This window comes from Girardinichthys multiradiatus, chromosome 13 (genome assembly GCF_021462225.1).
Source record: "Girardinichthys multiradiatus isolate DD_20200921_A chromosome 13, DD_fGirMul_XY1, whole genome shotgun sequence".
Taxonomy (NCBI): Eukaryota; Metazoa; Chordata; class Actinopteri; order Cyprinodontiformes; family Goodeidae; genus Girardinichthys; species Girardinichthys multiradiatus.
The window spans coordinates 29,324,395-29,345,714 of NC_061806.1; the positions used below are offsets into that span (position 1 = coordinate 29,324,395).

At 37.4% G+C, this 21,320-nt stretch overlaps 1 protein-coding gene across 3 annotated transcripts in view; it reads right to left on the reverse strand.

Annotated features, from left to right (window-relative positions):
• Nucleotides 1–951: 951 nt before the first annotated feature.
• pvrl2l (PVR cell adhesion molecule related 2 like) overlaps nucleotides 952–21,320 on the reverse strand; it is a 396,229-nt gene continuing 375,860 nt past the window's right edge. For 2 of the 3 annotated variants that reach the window (XM_047383829.1, XM_047383828.1), the window contains exons 9-11: nucleotides 17,598–17,655; nucleotides 13,273–13,368; nucleotides 952–6,871 (exon numbers count right to left, since the gene is read on the reverse strand). In XM_047383829.1, the coding sequence (XP_047239785.1) occupies nucleotides 6,707–6,871; nucleotides 13,273–13,368; nucleotides 17,598–17,655 (319 nt within the window). In that variant the 3' untranslated portion in view covers nucleotides 952–6,706. The remainder of the gene's footprint in view (nucleotides 6,872–13,272; nucleotides 13,369–17,597; nucleotides 17,656–21,320) is intronic. The other variant, XM_047383830.1, reaches the window with a different exon arrangement.

A 21,320-nucleotide genomic window follows, 5' to 3' on the forward strand; every position in this document is an offset into this window, starting at 1 on the left:
GGATGTTGCATTCATGTTTTCTTCCATAAAATGGATTTTGCATGTAGGCAAAAAAAAAAAACATTTTTGGTCTCATCTGTCTGGTGCATCTTCTTCCACATGGTTCTCCTGTCCACTACATGGCTTTTGACAAATTGAAAAGTTCTTATGGTATAAAGTTCTTCTTCTTACCCACTTACTCACTTCTATAAAAGCCAGAAGTATTGCATGACGATTCTCCCACGTGAGCTGTGGAACTCTGCAGTTCTTCCAGAGGTACGATGGGCCTCTTAGAGGCTTCTCCCACACCTTGCTCGGCCTGTCAGTTTAGATGGACGTCCATGTCTTGGTAGACTGGCTGTCCTCTGTCCATGTTCAGCTGATGGATTGAACAGAGCTCTGTGAGATGTTCAAAGCTTGCGATGTTGCTTTAAAACCGAACCCTGTTTTAAACTTCTTCAGAATGTTCTCCCTGACCTGTCTGCTGTGTTTCTTGGTCTTCATGATACCGTTTATTCTCTAATGGACTTTAAGAAACCTCTGAGGTCTTCACAGAATAGCTGCCTCTATAGTGAGAATAAATTACAGCTGGACTCTAATTAGGTGTCTTCTAAAAGCAGTTGCTTGCACTGGTTTTTCTTTAGAGCTGTCAGATTTGTACCTGTAAAAACCATGTATTCCTCTCTCAAATTTGTAATATCTTTAGTTAATTGCTTAAGATCCTATTAAAACATTAGGTTTGTACCTGTACTGTCCACTAAACAGGAAATATATTTTGGATTCATGAAGGACTGTTCTATTTATGAAAGAAAGACAAAACTGTTTTTCTTTTGATGCCTATTGTTGAAGAAGTGACAGAAGATTGGCACAAATACTGAGAAAACGGACATAAATCAAACTATAAAGGTGTAAAGCAAAACACAACTTTGAAAGTTCAGATTATAGACAGTAAATGACCAGATGAACCCAGAATCTTTTTGATTTACATTTTATTTGACAAGACAATGAATTCAAAAACATATACAATATAATTCCCCAAAAGCATACAAAATTATAAGTGATCAGTGATACATAAAAAATTGAAAAGAAATCAATAACGTTCACAAAAATAGGATTACATTTCCAGTGTATGAGAGTGGCTTTTTGTCAGCATTCCCATTTTATTTTCAAACACATTCTGTGTTTATGTATTTCCTCATTTCACCAGCGGTTCTACTGTCAAATGAAAAAGAATGAGAGAATTGAAAAGCTAAAAATAACAAAAGAAGGCACGTCTGGCTCTGTGATGAAAAGCTGAAGTGACAAAGGATGAAGAAGAGAGACAGAAGAAGAAGAAAAAAAACGATGGAGGAGATTAGTGTAAATGAAGTGGAGGATTCAGACAGAACAACCTCATTGTTGACATGCACAGCTTATGTTTGTGGCATTTAACCCGTAATTGTGGAGGTGGGTAGACTGAGCAAGCACCTTGGCCACAATGCAAAACAGAGACCAAAGGGACAAATAGAGTGTTTATCTGTTAACCAATTTATCTGGAACTACTGCCGTACCTTCACATTATGGAGCTTTAGCCAGCCCATCTGCAGATTCACAAATTTGTATTTCTTTGCAGTTTTTGCTCTAAGTGTCAACCTTCATGACTGTCTGTGGAATTGGCAAATAATACAATTTAAGGTACCTCTAAATGACACACTGCTTTTAAAGGTGAGGTGCAGGGTAAAACCAAATGATTCCCCAAATGAGACGGCAGAGCCAAACTCATAACTGAATGCTTGCAGAGTCATTGGCCTCTGATTTAATGTATCCTGATGATTGTCTTTTCCCCTTTTCTTCAATCTATCAAGAGCAGCCCGCTGGCAAACACATTAAACACATTAATCCACAGGAAACTAAACATTCATTCATTTTGTGAAATTAACTTACAGACAAAAAGAGGCAGAAAGCATCACATTACTTCCCTCTATGAAGACAGTTTTTGTTCTACAGCAAGGCTATGAAATACATCACACATGATTGTCCAACACTGCAACAGAAAAGCGAATTAAAAAGCTGGGCTGCTAAGGTGACACAAGCCTCTCTGCAAAGTATGGAGCCTTTTTCCCTCAAAATATCCATGCAGCATGCAAACATTCCCTTTTATGAAAATAACTGCAGAGCCTAAAATCAGACAAATTTGAAAACATTTTACTCCGTTAGTATCCTTCCTTTTTTTTCTGAACAAATAAATATTTTAGAAAAAAACCAAATTTACAGTTGGCCAGAAAGTGTGCAATTTCATTCAAAAATAAGTGTGTAAATCTGTTGGCTTTCTTTCTGTTATGGAAAAGGGGACACTGAGGTGAAAACTAGGATGTTTTCTTTAATTATGGTTTTCTCCACTTGAGAACAGTTTGTATCTTACCTGCTGTAGTTTGAGAAGAATCATGCAGAAATGCTGAAAGTTGACTGCTACTTTAGCTAACAGCTAATCAAGCTAACAGCTACTTAAAACAAGGCCATCCAGGAGCAAAGTTTTGTAAACTAACAACTTTTTAAAAATAATCTAAGCAAATCCTACATTAGTAAAGTTTTACAACTTCTTACCTGAGACACTTGTTTGTGCTGGCTTTCTCTTGTCTGCTGAACACATGGAATTAGAAAAAACATTAAGTGGTATGATAAAATTACTATAAAATGTAGCTTGTGTTTATTATGGGCAGTATGGTTCCAGGCTTGAGATTAGAACCTGAAGCATTTGATTCACACCCATTGTGATTTTTTTTTTTTTCAAAACAAATGGTTTTATGACAGATGTTTGGAAACTGATGTAAACTCACTTTTGGTCTCTTCCAAAACATGATCATTCTTTTCCACAGGTTCCATCACAATTAGCCTACATATGCATTGCTAATTATGCTAAATTAGATGATGACATAATTTAGCAACTCACTGGGAGTTGGCAACACTGATAAGAGCAAATATTTTGACAAACAATTAAGCTGGAACATGCCTGAGAGGGATGAGACCAGGGGAAAATGCCTGAAGCTGTTAATAAAAATGCAGACATGGCAAAGTAAAACTATCCAATATAGAGGTCTTCTGAATGAATAATGCGGTGGAAGTTGTTTCACTGAGCATCAGTGCACATTAGCAAATACAGGCTACTCGAGAAAACAAAGAGGAAATAAATACACCATCTCCTGTGGTTGAACGTTTTGGACTAAAGCTGTTAAAAATTTAGAAATTTGCTGAGTCACTGTTAGCTTATGTAGCAGTTAGCTTAAGTTGCAATTCGCTTCCCAATGAGATTTTCCTTCTTATTCTGCTAAATAGGATCAATTTGACTCCTGTTTACAACATCACAAACTTTATTTTTAAGGCATCTTTTAGCTTATCACTTTTGTATTAGAGTTGTTTATGGTGTTTATTTAACTGAATGTTTGTGTTGCTACCTGTAATATAGATAACAGAAGCTGTCTGATATGTTTTTCTTAGAGTTGAACTTTAACCAGTCTGTTCTTGAAAAAATTAAAATGGAAAAAAGAAATGGCCTGAAAATTTCTGAATTAAAGTTTTTTCAGATGGTGGTAATTCTCTGACTACCTGTTAGATCGAGCAGCAATTTGCTTCCTCAATGAGAATTTCTTAATGATTCTTCACACTGCTGTCACTTTGGACGCTGTCAACAGCAGGAAAGATTTCGACTAAATTTGATTACTCTACAAATTTCTGCTTATAAAAAAAGGTTTTTCCCTTTATCATTGCCATATGTCAGAAAATAAAGTGTATTAGGTGCCAGCGGTTTAGAAAAAGTAAGAGATTATCTATCTCATCTTTCACTCAGCCTTTACACGCACTGACCAGCTCTACAAATCTGCAGTTTATCCACCGCCTATGTGCTCTAGTGGGTGATTATTACTGACATGGTCAGCTCCAGTCTGTTTTCTGACAGTCAACATGATGAGGTCAGGATGATTTGTGTGAATTGTGAAAGATAAAGCATGGTGAAAAAAAAAAGGATTGCGTTTCTATGTGTGTTGCACTCTGTGGCTAAGAGAAATGGCAATTTAGTGCCTACTGTATTTTTGGATTTGTGCTGAAGACAAACACAGGCAGACTGGGGAGCTGTCACATAACACAAAAGAACACACGATTTAGATTAGATGTAAGCTTGTGGTGTGTATGACTATGACAGATGCTTGAGACACAGATTATAAAAAAGCAGCGTTCTTTTCCGATATTCAGAAATGCTTTTACAAATGAAGGATTTTTTTTAGGCAAACAGCCTCAGGAAAGTGTTTCAACAAGCCACTGATCATGCCATGCAGAGCAATATGAACAAGGAATAAAATCCACACCATTTATTTTTTATACTCAAAACATCTTCGTATTAAGTGACAACTTCAATGTACTTGTGAAAAGCAAAATATTAATATACACTTTGTTTTTTAGTTGCTCTTTTGACGTTTAGTTGACTTCCATCCCCTGTACAGAGGCACTAATAACACCTACTGTACACCTGTTTATTTTTATGTATACACATTTCACCAACAATATATTATAAATCAATATTATCAATGCTATTTACAATTTTTATCATTTGGTACCGTTTGACATCTGTGTAGACCAATTTTATTTTCAGCCAGAGGACATAGTGCAGGGCAGGGTGGGCGAGATAACTTTTTTCTCCTAGTAGTTAAAATGCAAAATGTTCTGCATACATAAGAAAGGGCAATCATTTCAGATGGTTGAAATAAGTGTATTGGCAATTTTTCTCTAACATATGTTCAACTTTTACTCTTTATGACACACATTCTATATATATGTATTTTTTAAATCATTCACAACAGTGTGATTCATGAAAGGAGGTCTGACAACAAAAACTGGTGTCTTCGTGTGACAGCTGGTGAATTTTGATGAACCCTGTTGTGTGTATTTTAAGCTGGTTCACACAGCTGTAGTGCCACCAGCTTTTGCAATTAACACAACCAATATGGATCCCAGCATCTTAATTATGTGAGGTTGCCAGGTTACAGAGCTTTGAATTATGTATTGTCCCCTTTGTAGGTGCTAACAAAGCCTCTGCTGCTTAGACAACAGTGTCATCAGAAAACTCACTTTTCTATTATATAAGATAATTATTTTAAGGTTGTTCTCCTAAAAATACTCAATACAGCCCATAACGACAAACTGAAAACATGTTTTCGGTTACTTTTGCAAAGTTTGGTTGACATTTAAACATAAGAGGTACATAAGAATATCCACCTATTGTTATGGCACTCAAAATTGAGCCTCAATACATCTGATCCATGTTGAGGAACTGGGAGACTAGTCTGCATGGATGAGATAATGATCAACAAGTATATAGATTCTCCTAGCGTCTCTGGATTTCAGACTGAAGCGACAATTCTTTATCCAACATGACAGTGACGCAAGCATGAATCCAAGATAAGAAAGGAGAGGTTAGGAGCAGTTGGTGAATGTTCCTGACTGGCTCAGCCACAGCCCAGACATAAATCTAGCTGAACTTCTCTAGAAAGACCTAAACATATCTGTCTACTGATGCTATCCATCCAACCTCAATGATCCTGAGAGGATCTGGAGACAAATTGATACAAATCATCCAATAATAGTGTTGGGTAGCTTGCAGAGATATACCAAACCAAACTTGAGGCTGCTGTGGCTGCCATAGGTGCTTCGGCAAAGTATTTGGCCATGAGTGTGACAAGTTATGTTTAAATGTTTCATTTTAAATGTTTCATTTTTAAAGACTCACACAAATGTCTGACAATAAGTTTCCACTTTGTCATTAAGGGCTATTTCATTGTTGAATTTCCTGTAAGGAAGTCTGTATCATAACAAATTTGTAAAAGCTGAAGGGGTGTGAATACTTTCTGTTGGTGAAAGCTGTTATTTTTGAAACAGATTGGAGGAAAGGTTTTAGCGTGTTTTTCTGTCATAAATTGAAGTTGCCCAGATGGTCAAATGACCAGACTTAGGATTAAAAAGAAAACAAAGTAATTTCAAGTTTTTGAAATTTTTTTTAATACTAGAAAGGACCTGATGTTTTCATCTTATTCTGAGGCAAATAAAAACGTTTAAATTATGTCCCATGGCTGTAAACAGACATGCCGAGGTTCAGCAGCGTCCCTCCCATATATTAATAACAATTCATGATGCTAAAAGTCATGGCACAAAATGTTGCATAAAATGTTTCATCCTAACACCCAAGAATAGGCAGTATTCTGTCTGTTTTTGGTGGTAATGTGGATTTTAATTATTCACCAATCAGAGCTCCAGTTCACCTATGTTACGCCAACTCTGCACACATTTTCAAAGCCCGCCTCATCTTATGCAACATCACATATGATTTCAAAGGCTTTCTGGCTTGAGAAGATTGCAATGTAATCAAACTCAATTTCACAATAGTTTCAAAAACAGAGAAAAATAAAGGCTTGATACTTTTGCTAACTGGGTTTTTCTATATCAACCCAAGCTACAAGCTTTAGCTCAGCTGTAAACATAAAAGGAAACGTGAATACCGCTGAATCCATGTTACCCAGTTAAAGTAGCTTGGAAAAGAACTAAAAACTAAAACCATCCATAAGCAGGTTGCTTTAAACTTTAAAGGTTAAATTTACAAAAAAAGGGGAAACAGGTGTCATGGCCTCTCGCTTTGTTTTCTTGCTAATTTAGGCGACCTGAAACTTTCTCGTATGCCTCTGTTGCAGTGGTTCTGTTGCTACAGCTACACATACATGGGGGTTGATACAAAGCTCTCGCCACGAGGAATGTTGGCAGACGAGGGCCCATGATTGGATGACTCATTGCCATGGTGACCATCAGCAGCATCCTTATTTAGGACTGGAGGGGCTCCTCCGTTCAGGGCTTCGGTGGCCTCCTCATCCAGGATCTGAAAAGTTCAACACAGTCATGTTTAGAGCCTGAAATATTATGAAGAAAAATCCCTTTAGCCTACAAGTTAAGTTCGGAAACTGTTTAGGCCCCAGCTAAACTTTTCTGTGGATTTTTGTAACTGATAATAATTTATTTTTATTCTGTTTTTTTCTGATTAAAAACGTTTTTGCCTGGCTGGGGGTCTTTCTGCATGGAGTTTGCATGTTCTTCCCGTGAATGAGTGGGGTTACATTGGGTACTCTGGCTTCCTCCCCCAGTCCAAAAACATGATTGTTAAGTTAACTGATCTCTCTACATTGCCCTTAGGTGTGACTGAGTTGTTTGTCCTGTGTGTGTCTGTGTTGCCCTGCAATGGACAGGCGACCTGTCCAGGGTGTACCCAGCCTCTCACACGTAGACTGCTGGAGATGGGCACCAGCTTCCTCATGACGCACTATGCAAGAAGCGGAGGAAAATGACACACTGATGTTTTTCCACGCAGCACTAGTTGGGTTTGGGTGGTTAGGGTTTGGGGTAGGCTCAGGGTGACATGTAATTTAAAACAGACACCTGCTGTGTGGGTTCATATCTTTAGCTGCAGCCAGGCCATTCTCAAATAAAATAAGAACTTTTTCAGGCCAAAGAGTCTCCACTAAAAATAGGGAGTTATTTATTCAACAATGTTGTGATTCTGCATTGCTTAAATCAGTAGTGTCCAAACCTTTTGCCACATGGGCCAGTATCACCAAGCTGAAAGAACTTCAAAAATTATTTTATGGTGTTCTTTTTTTTCCTTTTCCCCCTATAATAACTAAGCAAGTAGTATTGTAAAAAAAATGCAGAAAATGGATCAGTAAATGATGGTTTATTCAAAAAATAAAAAGGAAAAATACAACAAGAAGAGGATATTTTGCTCACTCGTTGTATCTAGCCAAATATAATGAATGGGTGCACCTACTTAAAATGAATTGAAAGGAAAAAACGGCATTAATAAAAGACGCATATTTTATATTATACCTAATATTTTTATTTTTATTTGTAATATAATCCTAAAAAAAAATCTGTTTCTTTTTCCATTACCAGCCAGTGCTTGCAAATGTGTATTATTCTTGAGTTGGGGTTGGTGGCCAAATAAAATCATTCCAACGGCTCCAAATGGCCCAAACGCCGTACCTTGGACACCCCTGTCTTAATTATTCTTAAAAAGCCCTGACATTAAACAGCATGCCGATAAAGAAACTGAACTAGGACAGTAAAGCAAGTATTCTTGCTTTAACAAAATAACTGGATGAAATGTCTGTCTTTTATCATTTCTCATAAACATAAATGGTAATGTGAAAAGTAATTAAACGCCAGTTTAAATACAACGTTTTTCATATCAGGTCTGTATAAAAACAATCTGGTCTTCACCAGGTTCTGAAATTCTTGAAATGTTACAAAAAGTACAAAAACATATAACACCTTCCACACTGCCATTCTTTATGAAATAAAAACAAAATAACATGTAGAAGTTGTGTAAAAAGACGAATTCCATCAATGCTGCTTCCACAGAATTTAAGAGGGAACCAAATATACTTTATTAGGCTATCATCATCTTTGTGACCACCTCTGCAAAAGCAACAGTGTTGTTAGTTTGTAGGTCTAGAACATATGCCAGGTCATGAAGGCAACAGCAATAATCTGAAATGGGAAGCTGTAACCGTCCAACAATCCGGGTAGGGTTCTGATCATTTAAATTCCAGTTGTTCCAATGTGGAAAACATTAAAGACAGCTGCCAATCTTTTCATGAGTGGACGTCCCAGCAAATTAATCCCAAGGTCAGATCTTGCAATACTCAGAGAAATGACAAGAACCCAAGATCCTCATCTGAGATTCTACAGGCTACAGCATGGTAAATTTAAATGTGTTTGGCAGGGAAAATGGAAAGTTTGGTGTGTTTGAAAGGGTTAAGGGAAAAAGTAACTTCATTAAAAGGCAGCATGCCTTAGGTGTGCAAAATTGCATGTATCTAAACCACAGAACTTCTGGAACAATGTCCTTTGGGCCAATTCGATCAAATTAGATATATTTGACCATAATGATCAGCACTATATTTGCAGAAAAGCAAACAGCATATCAGTAGAAACACTTCATACCAACTGTGGAGCACAGTGGTGGAAGGCAGTTGATGTGGGCTTGAATAGCAACCACATAACCTGGACAGCTTTCATTCATTAAATTACCAGGAACTCCTCTGTAGAATATAAGAGACGTATGATATGTCTTATAGAAGATGACTACATGAATGTATTTCTGTTTAAGATAATTGTACAAGATTTTAAATGACTGTAACTTAGTTTTTCCCACACGTCTTTTCCAGTTTTTCTTCATCTTTGTTCAATAAATGTTGAAGCTTAAGGTTAAATTTAAATAGTTTTAGAACCTGATGAAGACTAGAACAGTTTTATTATGTCCTGATATGTTAACCCTACAACTGAAACTATTTTCTTTTTACTCTTACTGGGGAGGCCGCATCGCATTTCTTTTCTGCAGTCCCAATTCAAATGCAAATAAAGCTGTGATTCTAGATACCATAATAAGCAAAAGCTTTTTTTTGTGAAAGATTGAAATATAGCTCAAAGCGTGGCAAGATAGGTTATCTTGAAAAAAACTACTTCATGAAAACAAATTATTTGTCTGAGATTATTTTAGTATAGAAACGACACGCCACACTTTGGACAAAATGGATTCCCAAGAGATTTGTGAGATCACAGGGGAATCATTTGTACCTGGCTTCAGGCTACGAGCAGCTAGGGATGCGTTAGGTGAGAAAATAAGCAATGGTTGCTCTAAAAGAGGTTAACATAGATGTTCCAGCAATGTCGTCAGATGAGATAAAACAGGAGAGTTCTTTTGCACAAAAATCTCTCATCCCTGGAAGGGATGTTTACATTTAGTTGGACATTATGTATCACCCAGTTGGTCTATGTAGCTCTATAAGAGAGCTCAGTTAGCTAGTCAGTGTGACACAATCTGAGCATTCACTCAGGACTTGTAAGAGCCAGTGTAAAATGGAAACAAACTGTTGGTTGGTTAGTGTTCGACAGTACATCAGAGGAGCTACAATATTAACAGAAAGCAATGCAAGAGATTTCTTAGCTTACACTTATCCAGGGCTGTATTTAACTTCAAGGCAGTTGCTCACATAGTTAAGTTATAAGTGATCTAATAAACCAGAGATGGACAAAATTACTGTTGCGAGCCATTTGGACTCTGTCCCAGAGTTCTGGTCCATTGTTTCCTTTATGCTGGACTTTAGGGTTTCAATCTAAAAAGCAATCCCTAAAACTAAAACGAGGTCAGCAAAGTTTCCAAGAGTGCCAATTGGGGTCTTAGCAAAAGTTATGTGCTTTAAAACAAAATGCATTAGTGTTGATGCAGTCTCTAATCCCTACAGAGGAGATAGGAACTTGAAAGCTGACCATCTCAGCAGCACTCTTTACGGCTAAACATTTAAAAAGCATCAAAAAGTGTTTAATGACAATTTCCTCAGTGATGAGGACAGAAATTCTAAAACAGTTTTTTAGACATCCTAGGTTTTTTAGGAGGCTTGCATTATTTTAATTTGCACACAAGACAGAATTTATAACATAAGAACTACCAGGGTCAGCCTCATTAGCCCCCTTAAAAACTGACCTTATTATTAAGCAGCAGCACAAACCACAGTTGGGCAAAGATGTGCTTTACATTTGTAATGCTCAAAGCTTGCAAAATCAGGTAAAAACTGAGGTTTTTCTCAAAATGTACACATGATATAGGAACTTCAGAAATGGTTTGAGTGGTCAATGTAGAAAGCATCATGCCAAAAGCAAAATTAATTAGTTTAGACCTGAAAAACAGATTTGCAGGTTGCTCACAAAGCAGAAGAAGGACTGTCAGTCAGAAACTATCTTCAAGAAATTTGGAGAACCACACAACACAGAATGAGCCTGGCAGATGTGGGAAGCAAAACACTTCAAAGACCCCATTAAGAAAACTAGTGAGAGATGTCTCCAAAGAGCCGAGAACACCTACCAGGACGACAAAGAATGACGTAGCCAAGCCAGGAATCATTGTCTGAAATAAGACCATCACAATATATCTGCACATGAATGCAGAGCAAGAAAAACTCCACCTATGTAGAAGAGACACCTTCAAGCTAGAGTGAAGTAAGGATGGCCTGGATAAAGATCCTGGATGCTGGAACCATGTCTATTGATCAGATCAAACAAAACTATATATATGTTAAACATATATATTATTTTTAACAAAAGAACAGTGAAACATGGTGGTGGCCTCAGTGTATCTGGAACTGGGAATCTTGTCAAGGTGGAAATAATACTGAAGAAAGAATGATGTGCGAAGATTTTAAAAGAAAACCTAAAGCAGTCTTCAGTAACAAATCTGGGTGTAGTCTTCCAACAGGAATATACATTGCTGCTGGTAAAGACCAATCTCCAGAAGACCAAAGTGAACATTGCTTATTGACCTACACAAAGTCTTGCCCTAAACACCATTTCAAATCTGTAGACAAATCTGAAGACAAAGGTCAACATCAGATAAACATTGAATCTGAAGGAGCTTGAAATATTTGCATAAACAGAATTGGCTGGGAATTCCTAGGAGTGTCAGAAACTTACTAAAAACTACAACAAACTGGTCATTTTTGTTTTTTGTGGAATAAATGCTAGTCTTAGTGCAAAGGAAAATATTGTAAGCATCCAAAATAAACCTAAGATTCTTAAGAAAATCTGTGTTTAAACGTATTTCCTCTGTTTGACAGCAGTTTGGAAATTCTTTTAAAAGCAGTGATATTTGCATAGGGTATTTTTGTCCTCAGTTGTTTGGGACATTTCATTTTTTAGTCCTCTTGGTTTGCATATTGTCTACATTGAAGAGGTTTCATGGAAGATAATTTATTTCTATACTGAAATTCTTGTTTTCAGGAACTAAATGTATATAGCTGTTTAATTTAGAGCCACTTTCATTTCATACCCTGGGTGTTAACTACTGTTTACATACGGGGCCCGTGTGGGTTATAATGTTCATGTGAGACTCAGATAAGACCTACATAGGGAGATTGCTGGTATTGCCAATAGGTGTGTTCAGTCAGTTAATTTGGGCCCCATTTAGGAAGCTCATAGGTCCGATAAGTACCTGTCCAGCCTGGACAAAGTCCTCACATGGGGCCCACATACTCATGGATTCTAGGTAAAGTTCATGTTAAAAATACTTTCTTTTTCTTTTTAAGTGAGGCTGTGTGGAGTAGTCATGATTACTCAGTTTCTCATCTGGAGCAAACAGCAGCTGCAGTGAATTTACTTAGGACAACTGGGATGAAATGTCAAGGGAAAGTCAAGCTATCAGCTACTTAAAGCAGAGTCAGGGACCTAAGTCTTTTTAAAAACGTGCATTTTTCTGAATATGACTGTTGTTGAGCTGACAGTATTTTTTCAAATTAAAGATGCATGTGTTACTATTTAAATTTTTTTTTACTTAGGCATATATCATGTTCTGGCCCATTTTGGGTATTTCTGAAATCATTAAATTAGGCATATTTTACACAAGATATTCTGTTAATTAAGCTAACGGCTACTGAAGGACCTATTGTTTGAAATGCCATTCAACTTTAGCCACTTTTGCATTCCAGACTCCATCTCTATTTTCTTAACCAAACCACAGTTTGTGTCACTCATACTATATGCACTGCAGCAGCTAACATAGTCTGATTACCTGGAGATGCAAACTCCTCGGAAAAGGAAAGAGCTACTGGCTGTCCTAAACATTGCTTAATGATGTCATCTCCTAATTTGTCATACTTGACTGTAATTTGTTGTGTATTTCTGTATAGTTGAAAACATTTTGGAATGGTTTTCTTTCATTTTATCTTCATGTTCTTATTAACAAAACACTTATAAGGTATTCTTTACAGGGACCATGATTTCAGCTTTGTTAATGTGCCAATGTTGCATGACTTTGCACAACGTAGTTGCTGCATTAACAGGAGGAACAACCGGTGTGGCCCTGGTAGAAGTCCTTTATTTTTGTCATTGACATGTGGCGACCATATCTAGTAGTTCTGCAAGGAGTGTTAATGCCAAACCTTTCTCACAAAAAAGACCTAAGCATGAGTATATTAAAATTACACTGTACTGGTGAAAAGTTACAAACCTTTCCTAACTACTCCACACAACTTCACTTCAAGAAAATCTGAACTACCCCTTTAACAACTTTTGATTGACTGGAACAAAGCACACAACACATACTCCTTAAAAACAGCATATATTGTTCCACATATGCATACAGTTCTGTCACCGTATGTCTCCCAGTCTTAAAAATCCTTGTTTTAAATCTGTGTGCACATTTGTGTTTGTGCATATATAGTGTGTGTTAGTTACTGTGACAGGCTCTCCCCCCGTGGGCTCGTAGTAAACATCTCCTGGGCTCAGAGGCACAATCTCTGTGGCTGTGGGCGGCTCTGACGGCTTGTTCAGCTGCATGCACAGAAATCAGTGCAGAGGAGAGCAAAACACAAAACAGCAAAGAAACAAGCAGTCAAGTGGAGAAGACAGGAGAGAGCCTTTGAAACAATTCAACAGAATCTGTTTACAAGATAAAACAGCTGTCTTCAGGAACGCTCGGAGTTGGACTACACACCGTTTGTAAAGAGTAGCACAACCCTTCACTTACACAAACACCGAATCATATCCTTCAGCTTCGGTGTATCCAACAGCCTCACCATTTACATACAAAGAGCAGAGACTTTGCCTGACTTCCTCGAAAATTATAATTCTTACTAAGGAAAATGGCTTTGGCTTGAATTTTGAGACACTTGTTTTTTTATAACATTCACTGCAATTAAGCAATTACTGAGGCACTTTGGCAACATTTCTGCAGCTGAATTTTGACCTAAATTACCGCAGCTCTCATGCTTGTTTTTTCCCAAACAGGCTCATAAATGTTCACTTAAAACATAAGTGAACTCCAACAACAGCTGATCTTATTGTGGCCTCCACATTTTAAAGCTGTGGCAGATGCAACAAAGTGAGCTGTTACCACAAAGGTTTGCCTGGATCCTTTTGGATGTTTTATTTAAAGAAACAAGTGAATGTAGAGCTTCAGCAGGCTCAACGTATCCTCTCTTAAAGTGCAGTTTATTCCTATTTTCATGCTGCTGCAGAGCTGCTTCTCTTTCCTCTATCCATGTCGGCATATATTGTTGCAGCCTCTGTGATCGTATCATCTACTACATGCCTAGAAAAGTCTGCCTCTAAAATTTCTATGAAAACAAGAGAGTTCAGAGATAAAAATCAACATGTTAGAGGTCTTCTCGGCTGCCAGAGGAACTCCAGAAATCCACAAAATTCTTCAAGTAGCCACCAAGCCACTACAGCCCTCTTCCGGTGACACCACAGGATTTTGTTCAGATTGAGTTCCGGACTGTAGTAGGTCAAAACCAAATTTTTTCCTGATAAAGTGGTTTGGGAATTTTATTTACTAATTAAGCTGATCTTTTGCTGATTTGGATGAAAGCTCGGTCTCACTGTGATCCTGAAATAGGAAATCCTTCTTAATCTTTAGCTTTCTAGCAGAAACTGTAGGGTTTGGGTCAGAATTGATTGGTTTTTTGAGCTCTTCATAATTTCATCCAGCTCCCCAAAAAACACAGTTCTGTCTGAAAAAAGTATCCCCACAGTATGATGCTACCACCACCATGTTTCATTAGTTAAGCTCATTCCTTCGTTCTGAAATCTACACGTGTTTAATAAGCCTCATTAAGTCACCCCACCAATTCTATGCCCCCTAGCCCACTTGAGAGGGAGTAATAAACCTGTAGGTACGATGAACTCTAGAGGGTAACAGGATTGTGAAGCAACTGTGATGTTGTACAACAGCCTTGCTTGCCTTTTAAGCACTAAATGCATTTGGTGAAGGGTGCATGGAGAATACAAGAGTTTGCATTCTCCATCTCTCTGAAGAATGCAATTGTTGTCACAAGTAGAACACAGCCAGTACTTGTTCCTTCAATCAATTCCTTCATTTTCATGAGTGTTGCCTTTTGTCAGCCTTTCGGTTGCCTTCTTGACCAGTTTCCATCTAGTCTTTGCATCAGTTTTGGAGAAATGTCCAGTTTTTCTAATGCCATTGTTATACCATATTTATTCTAGCTACTGATAACTATCTTTACTTTGTACATATATACACTTATGTACATATATACAGTTATGTACATATATACAGTTATGTAAAGAAATTTGCACACTGCAATATATATGCAGTTCTTTCAGTAGAAATGTTCATATATCAATGTCTAAGAGAGCACAGTTTCTTCCTTGCACATGAAAATTAAACGTGTGCATTCTTTATCTAATTGTAAAGGTATGCACTTTAATATTAGCAGCTGTAAAAGCCTGCTGTAGGTCCATGATAACATTTTAGGGTTTTTGGAGACTACTTTTAGCATCTTGCAGTCTGCTTTCAGGGTTAAACAGCCTGGGCAGCCAGACCTGGGCATGTTGGCAATGCTTTGAATGCACCTCTCTGCAAACGTAGGTAAAGGACACATCTGAGTAAATCTTGGCTTGTCATGGTCTCATTTTCTTATATCACAAAAAATACATTTAAACAGAGGTGTGTTAAGTTTTCAGAGCCAATATATTTTAAAGTAAAACCAGACCATAACAAATAAAGCTTTTTATTGTAAGCCACAGCACCACATGACTATATTTTCAGTTTTTAGATGTATCTTTTCAGTCGGATTTGTGTGGCATATTTTCAGTGCAGAACGTGCAGCGATGTCACACAGTCTGATAAATGATGGTTTAGTCAGCGTCATTATAGGTTTAAGGATACCTGGGATACATGAAGATGAGGTTATCATCGATGGGAACAACTTAATATTCTTTTCGCATTAATAACACTTTTTCTGACTTAATGATTTCTAATTACAAATTAAAGTGAACTTACTTTTGTTGAATCCTTGTTTTGTTAGAATGTAAAATAACACTTTTGACATTTATTAATTCTTTCTTGCTAGATAAAGGAGGGCAGATAAATTAGACTATACACCAGTATATTTGATTTTCAGTACAAAACAGGCGCTGTTTATCTATTTTATTGCATATGTTTTAGAGATTAATAAGCTACTCTTCAGAAATACGTGAGTCTAATGAAAAGAAATGCTGCTGTTCATATTTACTGGGGCTTGTCAACGGAGGAAATGATTTTGTACAATTATTTTAAATTTGCTGCATTATATTCTTGCATGTAATAAATAAACACACCGTGACTGAGGAGCTTCTGGAACAAACATCCATCCTACGGAAAAAAAACAACTAAATGTTGTAAATCATGATGTGACTATTTGAATGTTCGTAAAGAAAGAATGAATTAAGAGCAATATATTTGTTTATTATGCAGTGATGATCAACAGTGTGATCAGCTGCTTACAGACTTTGCATTTCTTCTCTTTCCCTCTTTATTGCATATAATTAGCTACTAGACTGTTGCAGAGATGTTCACAAGTCATTTTTCCAAGTCCAAATCAAGTCTCAGGTCTTTGTGGAGCAAGACGAAGTCAAATCCCTAACGACTGAAATCATTTTCTTATCAAATCCCCAACTTCCAGGTCACCTCTAACCATGCATCACTGTACTGTTTGTCATAAGGCCCAAATTACTACATGAACTTTTAATAATTATTAGTTAGGCGTAATGGATAACTGTAGGGGGAGAAAAAAATTAGACTCTTTTCACTCCCCACCATCCTTTTCATTTTTTCATTTTCTCAGGGCATTGATTGGTTGACAGGCATTGCTTTCATTGTCTGCATGTCTAATCTGGAAACCTAACCTGCTCCAGTGTGGGGAATCCTGATGTCAAATCACTTAGAGGAATACTGTAATTACAATTTTATCAGGAATCTCCCATCCCAGCCCCAAGTGGACACAGATTTAGCTGGTCCAGTATTTTCATTTTGAAGAGCAGACTGTTTGTTTAGTTATATGAAAAGCTGTCCCACTTTTTGAACATATGAAACATATGAAAACACTGCAGTAAACTATAATTTACACATTAACAAGATAACAGATGAACCTAAGACTTTATTCTTTCAAATTAGCATTTGCAACCTGAATCTTCAACCAGCAGACACTTACAGTGGAGAAAAACTGCCTCATTATGTTACAAAAATCTGAGAAGTACTTTAAAAGTTTTAAAATTAGCCAGAAGACCTATAATCTCACCCTGGCCCTAAAACCAATGGCTTGATTTGAACATCTCAGAGTTAGAGCGAAGATGGTGCCTTTTTGATCCTGTGCCACAGGTGCTGCTCCACAGAAAAACCTTCAAATGTCTAAAAAAGACTCTTTCACTGCTGAACCTGATGAACCATCCTTTTAGCCAAGGCATTAAAAGCCATTAGACACATTCTTTCATGTCTAGTCAACATAACATTACTGAGTTTTTAGTCACATTACATAAGCACACCAAAATGCAATGGAATGATAGGGAAGAAAATACCAAACTGCTCTAATGGAGCTCTTTACAAACCAAGATAATTATTTGGGCACACAGAAGCCAAGTGAGATCTCCAATCAATAGCCATTAGCCCCATTATGACTGCCCAAATGGATGTTTTGTATCTGTGTGTGTGTGTGTGTGTGAGACTATAATATAATTGTGGTGACAATAAGGATTGATTTGAAGCCATGCCGATCACTCACCATCTCCGTTGAGCTGCCTGCCTTCACTGGAGGAGGAGGCTTGTGCTTTGGAGGACCCCTGATTGGACAAAAGGTGAAAACCAATGTGGTTATCGATCTTCTCTTTGTTAAAAAATAAGATTTTCTTTGTGTTTTAAAAGATGGACAACTTTAGTCGCTGAGAGCCTGAGGGACAGAAATGAAATATTGAACGCTAAAGATGTCTCTTTGTGTCGTAATTCAATCAATGTTGTATGTGCAGAAAATTCTGCAATCAGTTGGAGAAAGAAATACATTTTAGTGCGTTTAAAGATTTTTTTTTACTGGATGACTGAATCAATTCAAACACAGGAGGAGAAATTCTTTGTGGGATGAAAGAAACTGCCTGGGTTGTGCAGAACTGCTTTGGCTCCCTTGGCTGACAACCTAGAAACAGCTACTGTGGCGAACTCATGTATGTTAGAGATATTACATATTTTATTTCAGAACTCTAAAGAGTAAAATTAACATTTGAGTTATAGCCTTCAATCATGACTCAGTTGTGTTTAAGTTTCTCTGGGAGAAAAGCTGGGTCACTGCTGGTCAGACAAGTAAAAGAAAAGGATTTAAATTAAACACTTTTAACCTTGATCAGAGGGTTTCCTAGTAACCACCCAGCTGACCAAGAGCACAGCTTGGTTCAGACAATTTGCAGAGCCTGACACGCAGAGGGGTTTGTGTTTGAACCATCAAAAGCACAGTTCACGCATCAAAAATCTCTGGCTGCTGGAGTCATTGATGGGTGTCAACCAAAATGGGAATGAAATCCTTTAAAAAATTTGAATATTGCATATAAATAAAATATTTTTTGTCAGTCATCTCAGAAAGTTAAACTCATATATTATATAGAATCATTACACATATTCCAAGCCTTTGTTTCTTGTAGTTTTGATGATTATGACATACAAGTAAAGAACACCCACAATTCAATGTCTCAGAAAACGAGAAGACTGTGAAATATTTCATTATTAGACACTCATGGTGTCACACCCTAATCAGCGAATTAACTTAAAACACCTGCAAAGGTTTCCTGAGCGTTTAAACAGTCTCATCCTTCACAAAGAGGGAAAGCCTTACAAGGTCATTGCTGATTGTTCACAGAGTTCTGTATCCAAGCATGTTAACAGAATATTGAGTGGAAGGAAGAAGTGTGGTAGGAAAGGGTGCACCAGCAACAGGGAGAACCGCAGCCTTGAGAGGATTGTCAAGCAAACTGAAGAATTGGGGGGACTTTCACAAGGAGTGGACTGAGGCTGGAGTCGGTGCCTTAAGAGCCACCACACACAGACGAATACCAGACATGGGCTACAAATGTTACATTCCTCATGTCAAGCCACTCCTGAACCAGAGACACATCAGAGGCATCTTACCTGGGCTAGGAGAAAAGAACCTGGAGTGTTGCTCAATGGTCCAAAGTCCTGTTTGAGATGAAAGTAAAGTTTGCATTTTACTTGGAAATCATGGTCCCAGAGTCTGGACAAAGAGCGGAGAGGCCCAGAATCCATGTTGCTTGAAGTCCAGTTTGAAGTTTCCACAGTCAGTGATGGTTTGGGGAGCCATATAATCTGCTGATGTTGGTCCACTGTCTTTTCTGAAGTCCACAGTCAACACAGCTATCTACCAGGCAATTCTAGAGGGCTTTATGCTTCCCTATACTGACAAGCTCTTTGGAGATGCAGATTTTTTTTCCAACAGGACTTGGCACCTGCCCTCACTGCCAAATGTACCAGGAGCTGGTTCTATTACCATGGTGTTCCTGTTCTTGATTTGCCAGCAAACGTCCCTGACCAGAACCTCATAGAACATCTATGGGCTGTTGTCAAGAGGAAGATGAGAGACACCAGACCCAACAAGGCCGATGACCTGAAGCCAGCTATCGAAACAATCTGGGCTTCCTGAACACCTACACAGCACCACAGGGTGATCACCTCCATGCCACAACGCATTAATGCAGTAATTCATGCAAGAGGAGGTCCAACCAAGTACTGAATGCATAGAAATGGGCATATTTCTCAGAAACTTGACACTTGTGCTTAAAATGTCATTTTTTGATTGGTCGAATGTGAAATTCTAATCTTCTGAGACACCGAATTTTAGTTTTCTTTACCTGTAAGCCATAATCATCAAAGTTATAAAAAATTCTTGAAATATTTAACCCTATCAATATCTATAAAATAACTGTTTCACTTTCTGAAATGACTGAAAAAAATATTGCATTTTTACGCAATATTCAAATTTCTTTAGATGTACCTGTAATTACAACATCGTGGTGTCATAAAAGAACATAGGCAGTTTAGCTAATATATAAAAATATAAATTTAGTAACAAACACTGAAGACATGCACTTCTAGGCAAAACATAAGGCTATATTCTCCCAGATGATCGAAACCTGAAATGTTGAAACCACATAACTGGAAAACAGTTAGTTTACAGCGAGTTTGGCTACAGATGTGAGGAATTTTATGTCAGCAAGTGCTTTATTGGGAGCCACAAAAGCAGTAAATTAATAAAGTGATGTTTTGCTACAAGAGACTGGTGCTAGTCTTGCAACATCCTGCAAAAGTCTGAGGATGACTGTGGCATCTATGCTCTTTCTAAGACCACTCTCTGTTACAAACATTTGGTTTTCATGGAGATAAATTGACACCTAATACAGACGTAATTTAACACATGAGCCAAACTGACATATACTTTAATACTATAAAAATATATATTTGAATAATAACTTGAATTTTCTTCTATGTAGAACCACAGGACCTGTCTGAGGTATGAAGAGCTGGTTTTAGGCCTGCTGTCTTCCATCTCACAAACCTCTTCACACTTCAAAACGTATGTCAGATTTCCACTAAGGCTTGTCCATTATTTTTTAACAGATTTCTGCAACATGTGATACGCTACATGAGTTTCAAGGAAAACAGCAGGGCAGAAGCCTCTGAGCGCATAAACTAAACAAAAAAGTTAAATAGGTTTCTGTTGTTACTAATTCAGTCTAACAAAGATACTTAAACTGTGTAAATTGTGTAAAAACATGAAAAGTATCTAAACATAATTTCTAGGAGAGAAACTTTCTGTGGCTGGTTTAAATCTTGACTGGTAATAATTGTCTAATTTTGCAAACATTGTAATGATACATCTCTACTTGAAGCCACAACACACCACCCAGCTGACAGGAATGGGATTGCCTGGGTTTTAAAAGTAAAATTTCAGTTGCCAACGTTTAACAAATCAATAATTTAGTTAAATAACAAGCGCTTTAAATAACATGTCAGATCATTTCCATCATCTCTTGAGTTACTTTAAACTTCTGAGGCACCACAGAGTTTCTCTGGAAACCATAATTTCATTGGAACTCTTCTAAACATGGGCACTTTACTCCAACAGCCATTAATATATTAAATTATGCAAAGTGATTGATGTGATACTCAATCTGTTTTATAGTTGGTCCATATAAGGCACTGCCTGCTGGTTTATTTCATTAGTTTCCATTAGTAAGGCATGCTAATGGTTATTTATACATCAACACTGCACAAACAAAGAAGCAAGAACAATATAAATTAGATATTAGTGGTGCCGAGGTGGGGTGTAGGATGGGTTTGGCTTCAATTAGGCCCCCTAATCAATTTCCACTGAAGGGTCCCATAAATAACACCAGAATCTGTAGAAGTAGTGAAAGAGGACAATGCCTTGAAAATAACACGTCTAGAA